The sequence below is a fragment of the Ranitomeya imitator genome, chromosome 5, assembly GCF_032444005.1.
Source record: "Ranitomeya imitator isolate aRanImi1 chromosome 5, aRanImi1.pri, whole genome shotgun sequence".
Taxonomy (NCBI): Eukaryota; Metazoa; Chordata; class Amphibia; order Anura; family Dendrobatidae; genus Ranitomeya; species Ranitomeya imitator.
Window position 1 is genome coordinate 659,975,620 of NC_091286.1, and position 24,901 is coordinate 660,000,520.

The following is a 24,901-nucleotide window of genomic DNA, read 5'->3' on the forward strand; positions in this document are numbered from 1 at the left end:
CTGTATATAACACTATATCTGCAGCCGGTATATAACACTATATCTGCATCCTGTGTATAATACCACTGTTCCTGTACCCTGTATATCGCAGTGTATCCTCAGCCCCGTCCTCTGTATACCTCACCACTGCTGTATATACAGATTATTGCGCGCAGTCCTGTATCTGCCGGGATTGTGAGATAAATTCTCGGGATCACATCGCTGTGTGGCAGTGAAGCGCCCCGGTCGGGCGGCTGCTGATTGGCTGGCCGCTGTGCGCCTGTGTAGCGCAGCAGTGCGGGCGGGGACGGAGCAGCAGAGGACGCACACAGCTGATCTGCTGCCGCTGCTGCAGGTAGGTGACAGGCTCAGCTCCGGGGGATTGCAGGTCACTGTACACGGTGAGGCAGGAGGAGGCGGTGGTGATGGCTGCTCCACCTGCACCGAGCACTGGCAGATACCTGCTGTCACTGGAGAATACCCAGGAGTTGTGCAGGTCATGGTGAGCAGAGGTCAGCTGTGTGACATAGGGGGGCTCACATAGGGCAGAACTGGGGTGCAGGGGAGGGTGATTGCAGGAGGTGCACCCTGCTGTATGGGCAGGTCTATATACAGAATCACTATATACACACACACATAAGGCTCCATGATGGCTCCATACATGCACCAAGTTGTACAGAGATGTGTATGGAGACGTATTAGGGGCCATATTGCTCCCACCTAGGTCTGTACCACAGTAGAAAAAAATGCAATGATGGGAAAACTGATATCGATGATCTCCTATAGGTAAAGTGGAGAGACATTAAATGGTTTGCAGTGATGAAGAGGTTAACATATGGCGGACTGATGTAGAAGAGGGAGTTGGTAAAGAAGAGGAGTAATATTTACTCCCTGGTGGTCTAGAGGAGAAGTGGGTGTTAATATGTATTCCCTGTTGGTCTGGACGATAGCAGGGGGTTAATATTTTATTTTTCTCCTTTATGGTCTAGAGTGGGTTAATATTTTATTCCCTAGGCGTCTGGGATAGAAGAGGGGGTTCATATATATATTTCACGGGTGGTCTAAAGTAGAGGTTTGGATTAATATATCTTCCTTGGTGGTCTGGAATAGAAGAAGGGGATTAATATATTAATGGTTGTTAATTTAGAGTGGTGGAAAGGGGTTAATATATTATTCCCTGGTGGTCTAGGGTACAAGAGGTAATGAATATATTAATCCCTGTTGATCTAGAGTAGAGTAAGGGGTTAATATAGTATCCCCTGGTGGTCTAGGGCACAAAAGGTAATGAATATATTAATCCCTGTTGATCTAGAGTAGAGTAAGGGGTTAATATAGTATCCCCTGGTGGTCTAGGGCACAAAAGGTAATACATTAATCCCTGTTGATTTAGAATAAAGTAAGGGGTTAATATATTATTCCCTGGTGGTCTAGGGCACAAGACGTAATGAATATATTAATCCCTGTTGATCTAGAGTAGAGTAAGGGGTTAATATATTATACCCTGGTGGTCTAGGGCACAAGAGGTAATGAATATATTAATCTCTGTTGATTTAGAATAGAGTAAGGGGTTAATATATTATACCCTGGTGGTCTAGGGCACAAGAGGTAATGAATATATTAATCTCTGTTGATTTAGAATAGACTAAGGGGTTAATATATTATTCCCTGGTGGTCTAGGGCAGAAGAGGTATTGAATATATTAATCTCTGTTGATTTAGAATAGACTAAGGGGTTAATATATTATTCCCTGGTGGTCTAGAGTAGAAGAAGGGGATTCATGTATTAATTCCCGTTGATCTAGAGTAGAGGAAGATGTTAATATTTTATTCCCTGGTGGTCTAGAGGAAAAATAGGGGTTAATATTTTAGTTGCTGGTAGCCCAGAGAAGAATGTTTAAGTCCTTTGTGGTCTAGAATTGAAGCGTGGGTTAATATTTTAGTTGTTGCAGTTTTTCTAGAAATTAAGATCAGTGCCACATATCCCAGCAGGTAAGAGGTGAAGGATTAATACTGATTCCCTGGTGGTCTACTATAGCTGTCATGGTGGACTGGAGTGGAAAAGGAAGTTAATATTTTAAATTTTTAGTGTCCTAGAGCAGAACAGGGGCTTAATGTTTAGTTATACCCTAGTGGCCTAGAGTAGAGGATAGGATTATTACTGATTCCCTGGTGGTCTAGAGTAGAAGTTGGACTTAATATCTATTCTGTGATGGCTACTACTTTTTCCCTAATGTCCATTTTAGGTATTTTTATTCTATGGTGGTCTAGATAAAAAAGGAAGTTAATATTTTATTCCCTAGTGGTCTGGAGTAAAAGTGTTCATTTCTCCCTGCTAGCCTAAGAAAAGAGAAAGTTAATACCGTATATATTCCCTGGTGGTCTAGAGCTGTGTTTCTCAACTGAAGTCCTCTAGAAACACATAATGTTTCCAGGATTTCTTTGTAATTACCGTACATATGTGATGTAATTATTGTCAGTGTTTCAGAAATTAACACAGGTGCTCTGTTTATTTGGGAGATTAACATTCATTCCCTGGTCATAAAGAGTATAATTAACCGTGTGTGCATGTGTGTATATATATATATATATATATATATATATATATATATATATATATATATATATATATATATATATATATATATATATATATATATATATATATATATATATATATATATATATATTACCCTCGTGGTCTAGAGTAGAAGTAGGAGTCAATATTTATTCCCTGGTGGTGTAGAGTAGATGTGGGGGTTAATATATATTCCCTGGTGGTGTAGAGTAGACGTGGGGGTTGATATTTATTCCCTGGTGGTGTAGAGTAGACATGGGGGTTAATATTTATTCCCTGGTGGTGTAGAGTAGATGTGGGGGTTAATATTTATTCCCTGGTGGTGTAGAGTAGACGTGGAGTTAATATTTATTCCCTGGTGGTGTAGAGTAGATGTGGGTGTTAATATTTATTCCCTGGTGGTGTAGAGTAGATGTGGGTGTTAATATTTATTCCCTGGTGGTGTAGAGTAGACGTGGGGGTTAATATTTATTCCCTGGTGGTGTAGAGTAGATGAGGTAGTTAATATTTATTCCCTGGTGGTGTAGAGTAGACGTGGGGGTTAATATTTATTCCCTGGTGGTGTAGAGTAGATGTGGGTGTTAATATTTATTCCCTGGTGGTGTAGAATAGACGTGGGGGTTAATATTTATTCCCTGGTGGTGTAGAGTAGATGAGGTAGTTAATATTTATTCCCTGGTGGTGTAGAGTAGATGTGGGTGTTAATATTTATTCCCTGGTGGTGTAGAGTAGATGTGGGTGTTAATATTTATTCCCTGGTGGTGTATAATAAATGTGGGTGTTAATATTTATTCCCTGGTGGTGTAGAATAGATGTGGGGGTTAATATTTATTCCCTGGTGGTGTAGAATAGATGTGGGGGTTAATATTTATTCCCTGGTGGTGTATAATAAATGTGGGTGTTAATATTTATTCCCTGGTGGTGTAGAATAAATGTGGGGGTTAATATTTATTCCCTGGTGGTGTAGAGTAGATGTGGGGGTTAATATTTATTCCCTGGTGGTGTAGAATAGATGTGGGGGTTAATATTTATTCCCTGGTGGTGTAGAATAGATGTGGAAGTTAATATTTATTCCCTGATGGTGTAGAGTAGAAGTAGGAGTCAATATTTATTCCCTGGTGGTGTAGAGTAGACGTGGGGGTTAATATTTATTCCCTGGCGGTGTAGAGTAGATGAGGTAGTTAATATTTATTCCCTGGCGGTGTAGAATAGATGTCGGGGTTAGTATTTATTCCCTGGTGGTCTAGAGTAAAGGTGGTGGCTAATAGCTGATGGTCTAGTGGTTCAACCACCTCCCATGTCCCAGCAAGGTTCCCGTTTACAGCTCATCTTAGAGGGAGCTGGACGCTTCGTGCTCCTCACATTCTGCTCTTTCTGTGATGAACTCCGGACTTTTCTTTGGTGAAAGCAGGCGGCACATACATGTTGCCAGCGTGTCCACTTGCAGATGTGTTTGTGTTGGACGCTGTATACATGGGAGAAGGAACAGACTGTCACTATGAAGAATATGTATATACCAGGGAGTGCACAAAATTGGGAATAAATGGAAGGAAGGATGCTGGAGCAAAGACCCCCTGACAAGTCCACCTATTGAATGCATATATTTACATGTTTATTGGCTATAAACACACATGGAAACCACACACCGTAAACCAACATTAAAAACATCCTCACTCTTCAGTACAATCCATATCCTTTTATATAAAAAATGATAAAACTAAAATATTTGAAGTCCCTGAGGAAGCTTCCTTACCAGTGAAACGTATGGGATCTTTTTACCCTCATGGTTCGAGAAAGGCCCATCAAGTTCAACCTATGTGACTATGATGTGGTCCCGCATTTTGGTATGTCATGGATCTATTTACCTCCATTTTTTTTTTTTTTTTTGTTTCTCTGACTTTTATGGGTATGTGCACACGCTGCGGATTTAGCTGCGGATCCGCAGCAGTTTCCCATGAGTTTACAGTACAATGTAAACCTATGGGAAACGCAATCCGCAGTGCACATGCTGTGGAAAAAACGTGCGGAAACGCAGCGGTTTACATTCCGCAGCATGTCAATTCTTTGTGCGGAATCTGCAGCGGTTTTACACATGCTCCATAATAGAAAACCGCAGGTGTAAAACCGCAGTGGAATCCGCACAAAAACCGCGGTAAATCAGCAGGAAAAACGCACAGTTTTTACCCTGTGGATTTATCAAATCCGCTACGTAAAAATCCGCAGTGGACCATTCTACGTGTGCAGATACCCTTACTCTTCATGCTTTATTCTTGATGCAGTTATGTTGACGCATGCATTGACATTTGTATATATACGGTAATCGGACATGGACTTCTCTATTTGGTAATGTCAGAGATACATCACGTGTTTCGCTGGTAACGTGGCTTCCTCCGGGGGTTCATATAATTTTGTTTGGAATTTGACCTTTTGGAAACTGAGACTTTATTGGAAGCCACAGCTGGTATTTATTGCATTCAATACTGCAGTTTTAGGTCTTTTTTACTGTTGGTTTGTGGTGTGGTTTCTATGATTTTTTATGTATGTATGTGTATATGTGATGTGCATTCAGTGGTTGGATGTGGCAGAGGGTCTTTGTTGTTGTATCTTTCTTCCCTTATTACCATGTCATGTTGGGGTCTAATGGGTGTCGTTTCTCCTTATGGAGAGTGACATACCAGCTCTGGCTTGTCAAGGTATGGAGGCTTATTCGCCATGCAATGCTCCTCTGGGAAATATAATATGCAAATTGCCTCTTCTGAGAAAAAGAGGACTTGAACTCTATAGCGCCACCTGTTGGAAGTAGTGATCCTACAAGTCACAATCAATCCTTTAACGAGTCGTGCAATATGACTTAGGATAAAAGCCAAATCGGTATCTCAATTCGCAGACACGGTGTTTCGGGCTGTTGGCCCTCGTCAGTGCGAAGCATGAGAACTAATTTGGCTAGGTGAGAGGCTACCGTGTCTGCGAATTGAGATACTGATTTAGCTTTTATCCTAAGTCATATTGCACGACTTGTTAAAGGGTTGATTGTGACTTGTAGGATCGCTACTTCCAACAGGTGGCGCTATAGAGCTCAAGTCCTCTTTTTCTCAGAAGAGGCAATTTGCATATTATATTTCCCAGAGGAGCATTGCATGGCGAATAAGCCTCCTTACCTTGACAAGCCAGAGCTGGTATGTCACTCTCCATAAAGGTACCTTCACACATAACGATTTCGTTAACCATATCGTTGCAACGTCACGTTTTTTGTGACGTAGCAACGATCCCGCTAACGATCTCGTTATGTGTGACAGCAACCAACGATCAGGCCCCTGCTGGGAGATCGTTGGTCGCTGGGAATGATCAGGACCTTTTTTTGGTCGCTGATCACCCGCTGTCATCGCTGGATCGGCGTGTGTGATGCCGATCCAGCGATGTGTTCACTTGTAACCAGGGTAAATATCGGGTTACTAAGTGCAGGGCCGCGCTTAGTAACCCGATGTTTACCCTGGTTACCCGGGGACTTCGGCATCGTTGAAGACAGTTTCAACGATGCCGAAGTCTTTCCCCTGATCGTTGGTCGCTGGAGAGAGCTGTCTGTGTGACAGCTCCCCAGCGACCACACAACGACTTACCAACGATCACTGCCAGGTCGTATCGCTGGTCGTGATCGTTGGTAAGTCGTTTAGTGTAACGGTACCTTAAGGAGAAACGATAACCCTTAGACCCCAGTCCAGAGCCTCTCACCTAGCCAAATTAGTTCTCATGCTTCACACTGACAAGGGCCAACAGCCCGAAACACCGTGTCTGCGAATTGAGGTACTGATTTGGCGTTTATCCTAAGTCATATTGCACGACTCGTTGAAGGGTTGATGGTGACTTGTAGGATCGCTACTTCCAACAGGTGGCGCTATAGAGTTTAAGTCCTCTTTTTCTCTGAAGAGGCAATTTGCATGTCATGTTGGGAAAGATTTATCAAAACCAGTGCCAAGGAAATGGGGAGCAGTTGTCCGTATCATCCATTCACCGAGTCCTCAGGGGCTCTGGAGACCGATGGCTTGTTATGGGCAACTGCTCTAGTTTCCCCTTGCGCTAGTTTTGATCAGTCACCCCCATTATTCATGTGCAGCCTTCGCTTCCTGAGTGATGAGCGGAAAAGTTACCTATAGGAAAAGCCTTTAAAGGTTCATATGTGGCTGTTTGAGACTGGATTTAAAGGGACGGTCTCATCAACTTCCACCCCCCCCCCCATCCAGCATGGAACATAACGACTTATGGACATTATGAAGAGGACGACGTAATACACACATAGACCTGACAGAATAACAAATCTGCAGGTGGTCGGGCATGTAGGAAATAGCGACCACAATATTGTACAGTTTCACCTGTCTTTCACTAGGGGGACTTGTCAGGGAGTCACAAAAACACTGAACTTTAGGAAGGCAAAGTTTGAACAGCTTAGAGATGCCCTTAATCTGGTAGACTGGGACAATATCCTCAGAAATAAGAATACAGATAATAAATGGGAAATGTTTAAGAACATCCTAAATAGGCAGTGTAAGCGGTTTATACCTTGTGGGAATAAAAGGACTAGAAATAGGAAAAACCCAATGTGGCTAAACAAAGAAGTAAGACAGGCAATTAACAGTAAAAAGAAAGCATTTGCACTACTAAAGCAGGATGGCACCATTGAAGCTCTAAAAAACTATAGGGAGAAAAATACTTTATCTAAAAAACTAATTAAAGCTGCCAAAAAGGAAACAGAGAAGCACATTGCTAAGGAGAGTAAAACTAATCCCAAACTGTTCTTCAACTATATCAATAGTAAAAGAATAAAAACTGAAAATGTAGGCCCCTTAAAAAATAGTGAGGAAAGAATGGTTGTAGATGACGAGGAAAAAGCTAACATATTAAACACCTTCTTCTCCACGGTATTCACGGTGGAAAATGAAATGCTAGGTGAAATCCCAAGAAACAATGAAAACCCTATATTAAGGGTCACCAATCTAACCCAAGAAGAGGTGCGAAACCGGCTAAATAAGATTAAAATAGATAAATCTCCGGGTCCGGATGGCATACACCCACGAGTACTAAGAGAACTAAGTAATGTAATAGATAAACCATTATTTCTTATTTTTAGTGACTCTATAGCGACAGGGTCTGTTCCGCAGGACTGGCGCATAGCAAATGTGGTGCCAATATTCAAAAAGGGCTCTAAAAGTGAACCTGGAAATTATAGGCCAGTAAGTCTAACCTCTATTGTTGGTAAAATATTTGAAGGGTTTCTGAGGGATGTTATTCGGGATTATCTCAATGAGAATAACTGTTTAACTCCATATCAGCATGGGTTTATGAGAAATCGCTCCTGTCAAACCAATCTAATCAGTTTTTATGAAGAGGTAAGCTATAGACTGGACCACGGTGAGTCATTGGACGTGGTATATCTCGATTTTTCCAAAGCGTTTGATACCGTGCCGCACAAGAGGTTGGTACACAAAATGAGAATGCTTGGTCTGGGGGAAAATGTGTGTAAATGGGTTAGTAACTGGCTTAGTGATAGAAAGCAGAGGGTGGTTATAAATGGTATAGTCTCTAACTGGGTCGCTGTGACCAGTGGGGTACCGCAGGGGTCAGTATTGGGACCTGTTCTCTTCAACATATTCATTAATGATCTGGTAGAAGGTTTACACAGTAAAATATCAATATTTGCAGATGATACAAAACTATGTAAAGCAGTTAATACAAGAGAAGATAGTATTCTGCTACAGATGGATCTGGATAAGTTGGAAACTTGGGCTGAAAGGTGGCAGATGAGGTTTAACAATGATAAATGTAAGGTTATACACATGGGAAGAAGGAATCAATGTCACCATTACACACTGAATGGGAAACCACTGGGTAAATCTGACAGGGAGAAGGACTTGGGGATCCTAGTTAATGATAAACTTACCTGGAGCAGCCAGTGCCAGGCAGCAGCTGCCAAGGCAAACAGGATCATGGGGTGCATTAAAAGAGGTCTGGATACACATGATGAGAGCATTATACTGCCTCTGTACAAATCCCTAGTTAGACCGCACATGGAGTACTGTGTCCAGTTTTGGTCACCGGTGCTCAGGAAGGATATAATGGAACTAGAGAGAGTACAAAGGAGGGCAACAAAATTAATAAAGGGGATGGGAGAACTACAATACCCAGATAGATTAGCGAAATTAGGATTATTTAGTCTAGAAAAAAGACGACTGAGGGGCGATCTAATAACCATGTATAAGTATATAAGGGGACAATACAAATATCTCGCTGAGGATCTGTTTATACCAAGGAAGGTGACGGGCACAAGGGGGCATTCTTTGCGTCTGGAGGAGAGAAGGTTTTTCCACCAACATAGAAGAGGATTCTTTACTGTTAGGGCAGTGAGAATCTGGAATTGCTTGCCTGAGGAGGTGGTGATGGCGAACTCAGTCGGGGGGTTCAAGAGAGGCCTGGATGTCTTCCTGGAGCAGAACAATATTGTATCATACAATTATTAGGTTCTGTAGAAGGACGTAGATCTGGGGATTTATTATGATGGAATATAGGCTGAACTGGATGGACAAATGTCTTTTTTCGGCCTTACTAACTATGTTACTATGTTACACCTCAGCTTCTGCAGAACCTCTTTGGAGAGTAAGAGAAGATTCTGTATTATGATGTTCGGCAGCAGCTGTGGTGTATTATGAAGTTCTGCGGCAGCTGTGGTTTGTGATGTGGTTCTGCAGCAGCTGTGGTGTGTGATGAGGTTCTGCAGCAGCTGCGGTATATTATGATTTGTAGCAGCTGTGGTATGTAATGAGGTACTTCAGTAGCTGAGGTGTATTATGAGGTTCTGCAGCAGCTGTGGTGTGCGATGAGGTTGTGCAGCAGCTGAGGTATATTATGAGGTTCTGCAGCAGCTGTGGTATGTGATGAGGTTCTGCAGCAGCTGTGGTGTATTATGATATTCTATAACAAGCAGTGCTTTACAGCCTGCAGCTGCTGAAGAACCTCTTGTTAGTGAGTGATGAGCGCTCTGTGTCAGTTGCTGGGGGTTGGTATAAGCGGCCCGTCCTGCAGTGATCGGTGCACTCGGCTCTGACGTGCGGCTCATACACGGATATCTGTGGATGTGACCTGTGTGATGTGGGAGTCTTACCTTCCCCTTTCACCGCAGTGACTCTCCGTGTTATAGGGGGAGAGGTGCAGATGAGACCCCTTTCCCCGTGGAGGACGGAAGATATGTCTGCGATCCGCGTTCTCCGCTATAATGTGCGCAGTGTTTATAGTGAATGGCGGGATAATGCTGTGTCTACAGGGAATCTGCATTGTGCCCGGGGGGGCAGCGGCTCCGCTGTCGGTATGGTGGGTGTTGGAAATGCAGGATACAGGAGGCCGCCATGATCAGACCCATACGCTTTTTATCTTTCCCATCAGCAAATCTGGTAACTTTTTGGGATACATAAAATTTTTTTTTGGGGGGGTTTGGGGGAGGGGGGGAGGGAAGTGATCAGAAAACCAATGATTATGCCATTTCTATAAATGCTTCCCTTTTTGATCAGGTATGAATATTATGATATTTCCTTCCTTCCTGTTAAACTATTCCCTGTTCTGGGCCTCTTCCCGTGATAATGTCCCCCATCCTGAGCCCCTTCCTGGTATAATTTGCCCCATCATGGGCCCCTTCCTGGTGTAATGTCCTCCTATCTTTTTTAATGTCCCCCCTTATGGGCTCCTTCCTGTAATAATTTCCGACATCCTGGGCCTCTACCTGGTATACTGTCCTTGTCCTGTGCCCCTTACTGTAATAAAATCACTCATCATGGCCCCTTCCTGGAACCTTGTTCCCCATCCTGGTATAATTTGCCCCATCATGGACCCCTTCCTGATTTAATGTATCCCATCCTTTAATAATGACCACCATCCTGAGCTCCTTCCTGGTATAATGTCCCCCATTCTGGTAGAATGACCCCCATCCTATAATAATGACTGGCATCATGGACTCCTTCCTAGTATAATGACCTCGTCCTGGACCCCTTCCTAGTAAAATGTCTGTTCTGTTTTCCAAAACATTAAAAAAAACGATTTTTCGTACCTTGTTCTGCTCCCACAACGTACTTAGTCCTCTACCATTGCCGGCAGCTGACTTCAGTGTGCCTGCAGGGGCAGCGTATGACATCACTGCTGGCGGCATGTATTACAGCACAGGGAGCTGGAGGGTCCCTGTGGTGTGTAATATATGTGTGTTACTCGATTCTACCATCAGCGGACCCCCTGCCACACAGGCCCGGACGTAGTCACATCTTCTGCCACGATGATCATTACGTCCCTGCCTGGATGTGCATTTTGGTCATGTCAAAACATTGAGGCCACAATTTATCAAGACTGGTGTTTTGTTGGTCAGTAGGATCTGATACCCAGGATGGTATTGCATGGCAAAGGCCGCCATGCACATCAGACAAAGGTGAAACATTTGGTTGTTTGTTTTTCCACCGGTGATACAACCAGAGCCTATGATTGGCCAAGAAAATCCAACAATGCTGATCAGAGCTTTAACTTATTCATTCTTTTTTCCAAAGAACCTGACAATCGCTACGGTAAAAATCTGTCATTTTTGCCAAAATTTATCTTGTTTGTTGAGGGCCTAAAATTTGGAATGTAAATAACCTACAGTGAAAAAGGTGGAGAAGAAGTTCAGTAGATACAAAAATAAAGAAGCTTGAGAAGAAGTTATAGTCAATACTTGGAAAGTTGTTGGTGGCCTGGAGTAGTGTCAATAATTGGAGAGTTCTTGGCGGCCTGGAGTAGTGTCAATACTTGGAAAGTTCTGGATGGCCGTAAGTAGTGTAAGCACTTGGAAAGTTCTTGGTGGTCTTGAGTAGTGTCAATACTTGGAAAGTTCTGGGTGGCCATAAGTAGTGTAAGTACTTGAGTAGTGTCAATACTTGGAAAGTTCTTGGTGGCCTTGATTAGTGTCAATACTTGGAAAGTTCTTGGCGGCCTTGAATAGTGTCAGTACTTGGAAAGTTCTTGGTGGCCTTGAGTAGTGTCAATACTTGGAAAGTTCTTGGTGGCCGTAAGTAGTGTAAGTACTTGGAAAGTTCTGGTGGCCTTCACCACTGTCAGTACTTGGAAAGTTCTTGGCGTCCTTGAGTAGTGTCAATACTTGGAAAGTTCTTGGTGGCCGTAAGTAGTGTAAGTACTTGGAAAGTTCTTGGTGGCCTTGAGTAGTGTCAGAAAGGTAAGTAGCATGCAGAAGTGTGGTAGCCTAGGTCATACAGGCTAGGTTGAGTAGTTAGGTAGGTCAAGAAGGTGAAAGCCAAGCTGGAGAAGTAGTCATGAAGGTCAGGAAGGGAATACTCTTGAGGAAAAAATTAGTAGTAGGATACACAGGGACTTATTTTTGGATGCTGACTTGGGCATAAGAAATTTCTAGGAACTTATGAGGCCAGGTGGAGAAGTAGGTGGGCAGATAATGAAGATTAAAACCTTGAGGAGAAACTGCTGGAAACACAGGACAGCACGGGTTAATTTGAAATGTAAGAGGTGAGGAGCAGCAAACTGCAGCCATGAAGGTGGCAGGGTAGGTGGGTTTATTAAGGTGAGTAGTTTGAGGAAATCCGTATAAGTTGTTGGGTTGGCCATGAATGTAAAGACTCCTACACATTAGTTAAAAGGTTGATGATTTTGGCAGGATCCGCTGACCATCTGATGTGTATGGAGTACTCACAACTCTCCTCGATACAGGAGATTAGTTGCTGCCAGAGGTGGTATCAGGTTTTTCCACGTAGGAACCTTCAGCTGAGTTGAGGTGTATAAGGGCAGATGGGAGGCAAAGTTGGCCGACAGCTTACTCATGTGTATGGTCCTCTTTAGAGTCCCGTTATGTCCTTCAGAATGTTACATAGCCTGGGATAAACATCAAGGGTTATTCCCAAAATAAGTTTTACCCATATGCCAGAAATTGTGGAGCGCAGTACTCTGCTTTCTCTGGCAGTCCCATAGACAATATATGGAGCAGAGGTTGAGAGTGCACACTTCTGGATGGGCGTATGAAGCCCAGAGCTTGGGATCTCTGAGGATTCCAATGGGCGAAACCAGCCAGTTATCCCCTATTTTATAGATGGTGAACCTGCTGGGGATTCTCCTGCTGGGGATTCTCCTGCTGGGGGTTCTCCTGCTGGGATCCTTAGAGATCCAAAGCTTGTAGCTCTGCCCATCCAGAATGGAGCGAAAGTGCTCATGTCCAAACTCTGCTCCATTTATTATCTATGGCACCGCTGGATAAAGCTCAGTCCTGCGCTCAGCTACAGTATTTCTGGCATATGGTTAAAACGTGTTATTTTGGAAATAACCTAATTGGGTTCAATGCAATTGTGCAGATAGTCACATAGACCATGTCTGCAAAAGACAAGAATTTAAAACGATATTTACAAAATTAGATTTTTATTTCCAAAAATGGTTTCAATCCCGGTCGGTGTTACCACTTATGTTGATATTCACCATGCTCCAGTCAATGGAAAAAAATGACCAAAAACTCTCTCCAAAGCTATGGGCTGGTGATTATTAATAAAAAAAAAACCTGGTGGCAAATGTGATTATTATAGGTTTTGTAAAAAAAAAAAAAAAATGTAAAAAATAATCAAAGTAATAATATGATAAATAATGCAAAATGTAATAAAAAGGTAAATAACAATAACCACAAATAGTAATAATTTGATAAATAGTTCAATTAATAATATGATAAATAGTAAAAACAACAATAGTAATATTGTGAAAAATAGTAAAATTAATAATATAAAAAGTAATATGATAAATAGTAAAAATAATAATAGTAATAATGTTATATATAGTACAATTAATAATATAAAAATAATATGAATAGTAAAATAATCTAAAAATAATAGTAGTATGATAAATAGTAAAAATAATAATAGTAATATTGTGAAAAATAGTAAAATTAATAATATAAAAATAATAATATAATAAATAGTAAAAATAATAGTAATAATATGATAAATAGTAAAAATAACAATAGTAATAATTGTATAAATAGTAAAATTAACAATACAAAAAATAGTAATAGTGTGATAAATATTAAAAATAATAATTTGTTAGATAGTAAAATTAATAATATAAAAAAAATATAAATAGTAAAATAATATAAAAAATTATTCTAGCAATAATATGATAAATAATAGCAGCAATAATTTGATAAATAGTAAAATTGATAATATAAAAAATAATATAAATAGTACAATAATATAAAAAATAATAGTAATAAAATATGATATTAATATAATAAAAATAATAGAATAAATAATATATAATAGGGCCAAACAGAAATGATTTGCTGCCAGATTAGACAAGAGCTTTCCATATATCATAGAGAGAGTAATTACTCATCGTTCCTCTGCGTCTCATGATTTCCACCCGTGATAATTACTGTCCCATTCTCCCTGGTCATTAGCTGTATTGTCAGTGCCAGTACACAGAGATGCGGGCAGACGTGAGCTGGCGTTGTGCGGGGGGGAGGCTTTCAGGCGGCTCATTTGGGTGTCAGGTTTATCTGGGTAGTGACTGTTTCTTTGCTAACAGAACACGGCTTAGTCACCTAATACCTCCAGGAATTCGGACCGCGGCGCTCTGGTATTTTAATAAGGTTAAAACTTTTTCGTTAAAATGAAACCCTATTCATCAGAGCGCGGTCGCTGCACGGTGTGAATACGGATTATTTCCCAGGATTAGCACAGTTCTGGCGGCTTCTATGGGGCTCCCGTGCACCGAGGTGTAGGAGAAAGGGCCTGTTTTATTTCTTTTTGGGCCTTCTTTTTTTTTTTTTTTTTACTACAACTTAATCATAGTGTTAGGAAAAGATTCCCAACTTGTTACCATTGTTTGTCCCCAATTCATCATTTGCATTTTTTTCTCTTATATTTGTTGCCATTTTTCTCTGCTCCAAAACGCAAAAATTATCAAAATATGTTTTTTTTTGTTTTTTTTTTGTCTTTTACCTTTTTGGTGCCTTTTTTTTTTTTTTGGAATAAAAAGTTTTGTGACTGTGCAGAAATGAAATTGGACAACATTGGCGCAAGCGGAACGTAATTGTGCCAACATTTTGAAAAGTCGCAATTGATGAATCGGGTTAAAACGTAAAAAAGAGAAAAAAGTAAAAAAAAAAAAAAGGGGCACAATGATTAATGAATAAGGTGCAAGTATAATAAGTCACTTATTAGAACCATTTTTACTCCAGGAAAAGAAAAGGCGCGAAGATGATGATGAATCTGAACTTTGTCTGTTTCAGTTCCTTCAGTTTTGCACCTTTTTCAGTCTCTTTTGTTGGATGCAGAAGTAGTTAACTGAGAATCGGTCAGTGAGCTCATCCGGCCTAGAGACTTTAGAACTCTTCTATTCCTTCCTCTGAGCTCTTCTTTGCTTGTTTTATGACCACATGAAAGTTCAGATAAACTTTTTTTTTTTTTTTTTTTTTTTTTTAGGTTTTATAAAACTTTATTTGTACATGTCAAAATGAAGTATAGATACGAGCATACAAACAGTTGTAAGTTGGTTACATGAGATAATTAATACATGTATTAAGGATATGATACAATGGTCAAAAAAAGATAAGAATCTGCATGAAAAGGAATAAACTTTTTTACAGGGTTATAAAGCAACCGAAAAGGTCTTTCAAGTGTTCTAAAACAAGTTTTTAAAAATTCCCCCAAAGGTGTCCATAGAAGGTAAGGATGGTGCAGGAAGGGGTAGGAAGTGACTACTACCTTTTAGGTATGATGGCTGGAGGATTTGATGGACAGGAGGACACGCATATTTTGCAACCTGTAGTGTTCGGCGTGACCTTGGCTATTCTGACTTCTGCCATTTTTCCTTCCCAGGGATGAGGGAAGACCCATACTTTGCTGGGATGAGGGACCCCAGTTATTTTGCCTTTGTTGTCGGGGGTGGAGCGTTCCTCTTGCTCTATCCAATACACAGAATCAAGGACTTATCTGGATATCTGACTGAAGAAGACTTTCAAGGCATCACCGACTTCAACGACCTTCCAAATTCCCTGTTTGCATGCAACGTCCACCAATCTGTGTTCGAAGATGGAGCCAGCAAGGTAGGATATTGGTTCTGATCCCATAACGGGTCGGTAAATGGATGGGTATCACCCCTCGCCGCAACCCACCCCTATCCCTACATTTTAGATTGCAAGCTTTTGACCTGTCCCCTCTTCTCGTGATACTTAGAATTTGGCAAAGTGGTTAATAAATTCATCCAATCACTAGTGAAGAGGCGATACTTGAATTGTCAAAAAAAAAAGTGGTCTACAATTTGGGTTTGGCAACTCTAGAATGCCACACTGGCATTGAACAATGGCACAATGGATGTTTAGAACACATCTGTCTCTAGTTGCATGCATAATAAGGCAGACCCCTTGAAGAAGCGATTGGTGAAACGCAGCATTAGAATTTGGCAAAGTGGTTAATAAATTCATCCAATCACTAGTGAAGAGGCGATACTTGAATTTTAAAAAAAAAAGTGGTCTACAATTTGGGTTTGGCAACTCTAAAGTGCCAGACTAGCATTGGACGTTTCCAACAGATCTGTCTCCAGTTGCATGGCTAATAAGGCAGAGCCCTTGAAGAAGCGATTGGTGAAACGCAGCATAGATCTTATATAGACACTGTCTCGTTGATACTTTGGGCCTTGCCTAAGGTCAGTAAATTGATCTTGAAACCTCATTAGTAGCTCATTGCACATACGCTGTCCCTTCTGATGAAACGAACCCTGGCAATGACGGCCCCTGTGCAGGGTTGACATGTCTTGCATTTTTCCCATCTGCAAACTTCATCTCTAATTTTCAGTTTTTTTCTGAGCTAGTGGGGTGGAGACTCGCTGCTATGATGTCTCACATACACAACACACAAACATGAGGGATTCCTGCTCCCCTGTCTCTATGGAGTGCAAAATCATCAGCATGGAGGACATTATACAGCCAAACTGGGTGGTGTAGATGTGAATCCAGCTCTAGGATGTGCTAACTAGAATCTGCACAATCTCTGCTTCTCACTCTGCTCCTTTCTTCTCCTGCCTCCTCTCCATAGACTTAAATAGGCAGCTGTAATCTGATCTCTCAGTCTTATTTAAGTTGTTTTCAAGCAGAAGGGAAGGGGAAGATGTCGCTCAAGTGGAGAAAGAAGCAGATTTATTTAAATGTTTCTTATATTCGCCTCTAGTATTGATTTATGCAAAATTTGTTAAAAGCTCAGGTCCCATATAATGGTAATTTTACATTTAATAGCTATCCATGGGATAGGGAATAACTTGCGATTTGGTGGTCTTTGACCACCAATCATAAAAACGGGGCTTTGATTTGCCCTGCCAGATATGGACTACAATCATTCTCTATGGGACTGGCAGAGATATCAGATCACCAGGATTCGCTTTCTCCGCTGGGCCATAGAGAATGAATGAACGTTTCGCCAGCTCTACCTTCCCGCGGGACATTTCGAAGACCCGTTCTTTGTGATTAGTGTTGTTCACATTGGACGCGTCTCTGCTGCGTTTTCCGAACCAGTGTTTTGTTAGTGAGATCTCATGAAACCCCATTCATAGGACGCAGAGCGTAAATTGGTCCAACGCTATAGATTTGACATCTGCGATATACCAAATTATGGCTGCAAAAATCGAGGTGAAGTTGGCGGTGCACCCGCAGGGTAAACCGTAGCGGTATCTGTACAATTTAGTGCTGAAATTCCGCGGCTGATGCGTCCTGTGTGAATAATGCCCTAAATAAAAAGCTCGAACGGTGCCAAAGTTTCGCCCTCTTAAATCAAAACATAAGACAGATGTGCGGATTTACTAAATGGTGCTAAGCCGGGCGGCTCCGTGTGGATCACGATTCAAGGATTAGCGCCGGGTAGGATGACGCCTTTTTTTGGCGGTGCCTCCGAGGTACACATTCTCCATGCCGTTTGGTTCCAGTTACCTCCGATAGCGAACATCCAAAACGCGTACAAAGTGGTAACTGCAGGTCATAACTTTGACTTGTTAGAAGGATCCACTGTTAATAAAATGATCACAAAGTGTCCCCCAGCTGTGACCTAGGGGGAAACCTGGCAGATAGTGTCCATGCTGAATCCCCATTCTTCCTGGTTGGTCCAGATGGACATGTGACTGCTGCATCCAATCAATAGCTCCTGGTTAGCCTTGCAGCTAGTGATTGGCTGCAGCGATCACATGACTGTCCGAACCCAAAAGGAATTACAGAGATTGGCGGGAGATCCTGGCCACTTCAGAACAGGAGTTCTGGGGGCAGGGACATGAGGATTTCTTATTTTATTAAGCATTTGAGCATTGTCAGATGTTAGATAATTCTTTTTAAGATGGATGTTAGCGTGCTGGGATGGGAGGTATCTTATGGAGGAGGACGGGCAGCAGAACAATGAGCTAGACAAGGCTTGAGGCCATCATTTACTGTAAGACAATGGCGGGATGTAGGGGTGATGTAGTACTACGAGACTCCAATTTAATAAAGGGGGATCTTGGAGAGGACCTGTCATTTGCCATAAATATGTTTGTTTTTTTTAATCTGGTGTGAACGCTGCTGTTCTCCTGAATTTGGCAATGTTTTTCTTTTATTCCTGCGCCTCTCCATTCCTGAGATACGGCCTTCTTTTCCCTGTCCATAAATCTAGTCTTGTTAGCCAAGTGGGTGTGGTTCTCAGCTCAATTAGAGTTTTATTAACCCCTTCCCGACCCATGACGCCACGTAGGCGTCATGAAAGTCGGTGCCATTCCGACCCATGACGCCTATGCGGCGTCATGGAAAGATCGCGTCCCTGCAGATCGGGTGAAAGGGTTAACTCCCATTTCACCCGATCTGCAGGGACAGGGGGAGTGGTAGTTTAGCCCAGGGGGGGTGGCTTCACCCCCTCGTGGCTACGATCGCTCTGATTGGCTGTTGAAAGTGAAACTGCCAATCAGAGCGATTTGTAATATTTCACCCATTATAACGGGTGAAATATTACAATCCAGCCATGGCCGATGCTGAAATATCATCGGCCATGGCTGGAAATACTAGTGTGCCCCCACCCCACCCCACCGATCGCCCCCCCAGCCCTCCGATCTGGCCGGTACACTGCTCCGGCTCCCCTCCGTCCAGTGCTCCGCTCCCCCCCGTGCTCTTGTCCGCTCCTCCCGTGCTCCAATCACCCCCCCGTGCTCCAATCACCCCCCCTGCACTCCGATCCACCCCCCCGTGCTCCGTTCCACCCCCCCGTGCTCCATTCCAGCCCCCCCGTGCTCCGTTCCACGCCCCCGCGCTCCGTTCCACCCCTCCCGCGCTCCGATTCCCCCTCCCCCGTGCTCCGATCCCCCCCCCCCCGTGGTTCCACCCCACCCTATCATACTTACCGATCCAGCCGGGGTCCCGTCCGTCTTCTCCCGGGCGCCGCCATCTTCCAAAATGGCGGGCGCATGCGCAATGCGCCCGCCGAATCTGCCGGCCGGCAGATTCGTTCCAAAGTGCATTTTGATCACTGAGATATAATCTATCTCAGTGATCAAAATAAAAAAAATAATAAATGACCCCCCCCCTTTGTCACCCCCATAGGTAGGGACAATAAAAAAATAAAGAAATTTTTTTTTTTTCCACTAATGTTAGAATAGGGTTAGGGGTAGGGTTAGGGTTAAGGTTAGGGCTAGGGGTAGGGGTAGGGCTAGGGGTAGGGCTAGGGGTAGGGTTAGGGGTAGGGGTAGGGTTAGGGCTAGGGTTAGGGCTAGGGTTAGGGTTAGGAATGTGCACACGTATTCTGGTCCTCTGCGGATTTTTCCGCTGCGGATTTGATAAATCCGCAGTGCTAAACCGCTGCGGATTTATGGCGGATTTACCGCGTTTTTTTCTGCGCATTTCACTGCGGTTTTACAATTGCGATTTTCTATTGGAGCAGTTGTAAAACCGCTGCGGAATCCGCACAAAGAAGTGACATGCTGCGGAATGTAAACCGCTGCGTTTCCGTGCAGTTTTTCCGCAGCATGTGTACAGCGATTTTTGTTTCCCATAGGTTTACATTGAACTGTACACTCATGGGAAACTGCTGCGATCCGCAGCGTTTTCCGCAGCGTGTGCACATACCTTTAGAATTAGGCCATGTGCACACGGTGCGGATTTGGCTGCGGATTCGCAGCAGTGTTCCATCAGGTTTACAGTACCATGTAAACATATGAAAAACCAAATCCGCTGTGCCCATGGTGCGGAAAATACCGCGCGGAAACGCTGCGTTGTATTTTCCGCAGCATGTCAATTCTTTGTGCGGATTCCGCAGCGTTTTACACCTGTTCCTCAATAGGAATCCGCAGGTGAAATCCGCACAAAAAACACTGGAAATCCGCGGAAAATCCGCAGGTAAAACACAGTGCCTTTTACCCGCAGATTTTTCAAAAATGGTGCGGAAATATCTCACACGAATCCGCAACGTGGGCACATAGCCTTAGGGTTAGGGTTGGAATTAGGGTTGTGGTTAGGGTTAGGGGTGTGTTGGTGTTAGGGTTGTGGTTAGGGGTGTGTTGGGGTTAGGGTTGTGATTAGGATTATGGCTACAGTTGGGATTAGGGTTAGGGGTGTGTTGGGGTTAGTGTTGGAGTTAGAATTGAGGGGTTTCCACTGTTTAGGCACATCAGGGGTCTCCAAACGCAACATGGCGCCACCATTGATTCCAGCCAATCTCGTATTCAAAAAGTCAAATGGTGCTCCCTCACTTCCGAGCCCTGACGTGTGCCCAAACAGTGGTTTACCCCCACATATGGGGTACCAGCATACTCAGGACAAACTGCGCAACAATTACTGGGGTCCAATTTTTTCCTGTTACCCTTGTGAATCTAAAAAAATGCTTGCTAAAACATAATTTTTGAGGAAAGAAAAATGATTTTTTATTTTCACGGCTCTGCGTTGTAAACGTCTGTGAAGCACTTGGGGGTTCAAAGTGCTCACCACATATCTAGATAAGTTCCTTGGGGGGTCTAGTTTCTAAAATGGGGTCACTTGTGGGGGGTTTCTACTGTTTAGGCACACCAGGGGCTCTGCAAACGCAACGTGACACCCGCAGACCATTCCATCAAAGTCTGCATTTCAAAAGTCACTACTTCCCTTCTGAGCCCCGACGTGTGCCCAAACAGTGGTTTACCCCCACATATGGGGTATCAGCGTACTCAGGAGAAACTGGACAACAACTTTTGGGGTCCAATTTCTCCTGTAACCCTTGGGAAAATAAAAAATTCTGGGCTAAATAATTATTTTTGAGGAAAGAAAACGTATTTATTATTTTCACGGCTCTGCATTATAAACTTCTATGAAGCACTTGGGGGTTCAAAGTGCTCACCACACATCTAGATAAGTTCCTTTCAGGGTCTAGTTTCCAAAATGGGGTCACTTGTGGGGGGTTTCTACTGTTTAGGCACATCAGGGGCTCTGCAAACGCAACGTGACGCCCGCAGAGCATTCCATCAAAGTCTGCATTTCAAAACGTCACTACTTCAATTCCAAGCCCCGGCATGTGCCCAAACCGTAGTTTACCCCCACATATGGGGTATCACCGTACTCAGGAGAAACTGGACAACAAATATTGGGGTCAAATTTCTCCTGTTACCCTTGGGAAAATTAAAAAATTCTGGGCTAAATAATTATTTTTGAGGAAAGAAAACGTATTTATTATTTTCACGGCTCTGCATTATAAACTTCTATGAAGCACTTGGGGGTTCAAAGTGCTCACCACACATCTAGATAAGTTCCTTTCGGGGTCTAGTTTCCAAAATGGGGTCACTTGTGGGGGGTTTCTACTGTTAAGCCACATCAGGGGCTCTGCAAATGCAACGTGACGCCCACAGAGCATTCCATCAAAGTCTGCATTTCAAAACGTCACTACTTCACTTCCGAGCCCCGGCATGTGCCCAAACAGTGATTTACCCCCACATATGGGGTATCAGCGTACTCAGGAGAAACTGGACAACAACTTTTGGGGTCAAATTTCTCCTGTTACCCTTGGGAAAATAAAAAATTGCAGGCTAAAAGATCATTTTTGAGAAAATATTTATTTTTTTTTTTTTCATGGCTCTGCGTTATAAACTTCTGTGAAGCACTTGGGGGTTCAAAGTCCTCACCACACATCTAGATTAGTTCCTTTGGGGGTCTAGTTTCTAAAATGGTGTCATTTCTGGGGGATCTCCAATGTTTAGGCACACAGGGGCTCTCCAAACGTGACATGGTGTCCGCTAATGATTGGAGCTAATTTTCCATTTAAAAAGCCAAATGGCGTGCCATCCCTTCCGAGCCCTGCCGTGCGCCCAAACAGTGGTTTACCCCCACATATGGGGTATCAGCGTACTCAGGACAAACTGGACAACAATATTTGGGGTCCAATTTCTCCTATTATCCTTGGCAAAATAGGAAATTCCAGGCTAAAAAATCATTTTTGAGGAAAGAAAAATGATTTTTTATTTTCATGGCTCTGCGTTATAAACTTCTGTGAAGCACCTGGGGGTTTAAAGTGCTCAATATGCATCTAGATAAGTTCCTTGGGGGGTCTAGTTTCCAAAATGGGGTCACTTGTGGGGGAGCTCCAATGTTTAGGCACACAGGGTCTCTCCAAACGCGACATGGTGTCCGCTAACAATTGGAGCTAATTTTCCATTCAAAAAGTCAAATGGCGCGCCTTCTCTTCCGAGCCCTGCCGAGTGCCCAAACAGTGGTTTACCCCCACATATGAGGTATCGGCGTACTCGGGAGAAATTGCCCAACAAATTTTATGATCCATTTTATCCTACTGCCCATGTGAAAATGAAAAAATTGAGGCGAAAAGAATTTTTTTGTGAAAAAAAATTACTTTTTCATTTTTACAGATCAATTTGTGAAGCACCTGAGGGTTTAAAGTGCTCACTAGGCATCTAAATTAGTTCCTTTTGGGGTCTAGTTTCCAAAATGGGGTCACTTGTGGGGGAGCGCCAATGTTTAGGCACACAGGAGCTATCCAAACGCGACATGGTGTCCGCTAACGATGGAAATAATTTTTCATTCAAAAAGTCAAATGGCGCTCCTTCCCTTCCGAGCCTTACCATGTGCCCAAACAGTGGTTTACCTCCACATGTGAGGTATTGCTGTACTCAGGAGAAATTGCCCAACACATTTTAGGATCCATTTTATCCTGTTGCCCATGTGAAAATGAAAAAATTGAGGCTAAAAGAATTTTTTTGCGAAAAAAAAGTACTTTTTCATTTTTACGGATCAATTTGTGAAGCACCTGGGGGTTCAAAGTGCTCACTATGCATCTAGATAAGTTCCTTGGGGCGTCTAGTTTCCAAAATGGGGTCACTTGTGGGGGAGCTCCAATTTTTAGGCACACGGGGGCTCTCCAAACGTGACATGGTGTCCGCTAAAGAGTGGAGCCAATTTTTGATTCAAAAAGTCAAATGGCGCTCCTTCCCTTCCAAGCCCTGCCGTGCGCCAAAACAGTGGTTTACCCCCACATATGAGGTATCAGCGTACTCAGGACAAATTGGACAACAACTTTCGTGGTTCAGTTTCTCCTTTTACCATTGGGAAAATAAAAAAATTGTTGCTAAAAGATAATTTTTGTGACTAAAAAGTTAAATGTTAATTTTTTCCTTCCATGTTGCTTCTGCTTCTGTGAAGCACCTGAAGGGTTAATAAACTTCTTGAATGTGGTTTTGAGTACCTTGAGGGGTGCAGTTTTTAGAATGGTGTCACTTTTGGGTATTTTCAGCCATATAGACCCCTCAAACTGACTTCAAATGTGAGGTGGTCCCTAAAAAAAATGGTTTTGTAAATTTCGTTGTAAAAATGACAAATCGCTGGTCAAATTTTAACCCTTATAACTTCCTAACAAAAAAAAATTTTGTTTCCAAAATTGTGCTGATGTAAAGTAAACATGTGGGAAATGTTATTTATTAACTATTTTGTGTCACATATCTCTCTGGTTTAACAGAATAAAAATTCAAAATGTGAAAATTGCGAAATTTTCAAAATTTTCGCCAAATTTCCGTGTTTATCACAAATAAATGCAGAATTTATTGACCTAAATTTACCACTAACATGAAGCCCAATATGTCACGAAAAAAACAATCTCAGAACCGCTAGGATCCGTTGAAGCGTTCCTGAGTTATTACCTCATAAAGGGACACTGGTCAGAATTGCAAAAAACGGCCAGGTCATTAAGGTCAAAATAGGCTGGGTCATGAAGGGGTTAATGACCACGCCCAGAGATTAGATTTTTTACTTAAAGAGGGGGCCATATTTCAGGAATAAAAGAAAACCACTCCTGATTCAGTTGTTTACACCAGGTAATAAAAGCACAAATTTATGACAAGGAAAAGGTGTTCTTTAAAGGGACACTGTCACCTGAATTTGGAGGGAACAATCTTCAGCCATAGAGGCGGGGTTTTGGGGTTTTTGATTCACCCTTTCCTTACCTGCTGGCTGCAATATTGGATTGAAGTTCATTCTCTGTCCTCCATAGTACACGCCTGCACAAGGTGCAATCTTGCCTTGCGCAGGCGTGTACTATGGAGGACAGAGAATGAACTTCAATCCAATATTGCAGCCGGCGGGTAAGGAAAGGGTGAATCAAACACCCCAAAACCCCGCCTCTATGGCTGAAGATTGTTCCCTCCAAATTCAGATGACAATGTCCCTTTAACTAGAAACTGTAAGAAGGTCAAAAGAGGGCAGTTTTTTGCTTTTATTTTATTCCCATTACTCCCTGTCTGTCATGCGGTTCAAGAGATCTGGGCCTTTTCATTTAGTGCTAATTTTGATGGTCTTTATAAGGGGGTGTGGCTCAAAGGGGAATAATGCAGAGGAGCCTAAATACACGCCCCTGAGGAATGCTGTGAGCCACGCCCCTTTGTGAAAATCCAAACTAAATAAAAAAGACTGCATGGAGGATTTAAAAAAAAAAAAAAATCACTAAAAGCAGAAAACTCAGAGGAGCACCAGGAATAAAATAATAGTAGTAACTGGCCACTTTTTTTCCTGGTGATTTCAGTTGGGAACCCACTTTTAGGATTTTCTTATACCCTAATGGAGCATATAACTGTATGATCTCATGGTCATGCCAGTTCCTCTGGAAGGGGAGCCAGTCTTTACATCAGATCACTGCCTAGTAGAGGGGGCCCAGAGTGATAAAACCCTCCAATGTATGTTTCCTATTAGGAAAAAATATTCCCTTATTGTCGTTTTCGGACAACCCTGAGTTGGCAGCTTAGTTAGGAAAGGCACAAGGTGCTGGTTGTGAACCCTCTACAGTGTGGATTGCCTACACTAATCCACTATTGGGGTGCG

The 24,901-nt window shown here is 42.6% G+C and overlaps 1 protein-coding gene across 1 annotated transcript in view; it reads left to right on the plus strand.

Moving 5' to 3' along the window:
* The first annotated feature begins 273 nt into the window (after nucleotides 1–273).
* Nucleotides 274–24,901, plus strand: part of RCAN2 (regulator of calcineurin 2) — a 124,288-nt gene continuing 99,660 nt past the window's right edge. The window contains exons 1-2 of the mRNA XM_069728206.1: nucleotides 274–334; nucleotides 15,438–15,664. Coding sequence (XP_069584307.1) covers nucleotides 15,440–15,664 — 225 coding nt within the window. The 5' untranslated portion in view covers nucleotides 274–334; nucleotides 15,438–15,439. The remainder of the gene's footprint in view (nucleotides 335–15,437; nucleotides 15,665–24,901) is intronic.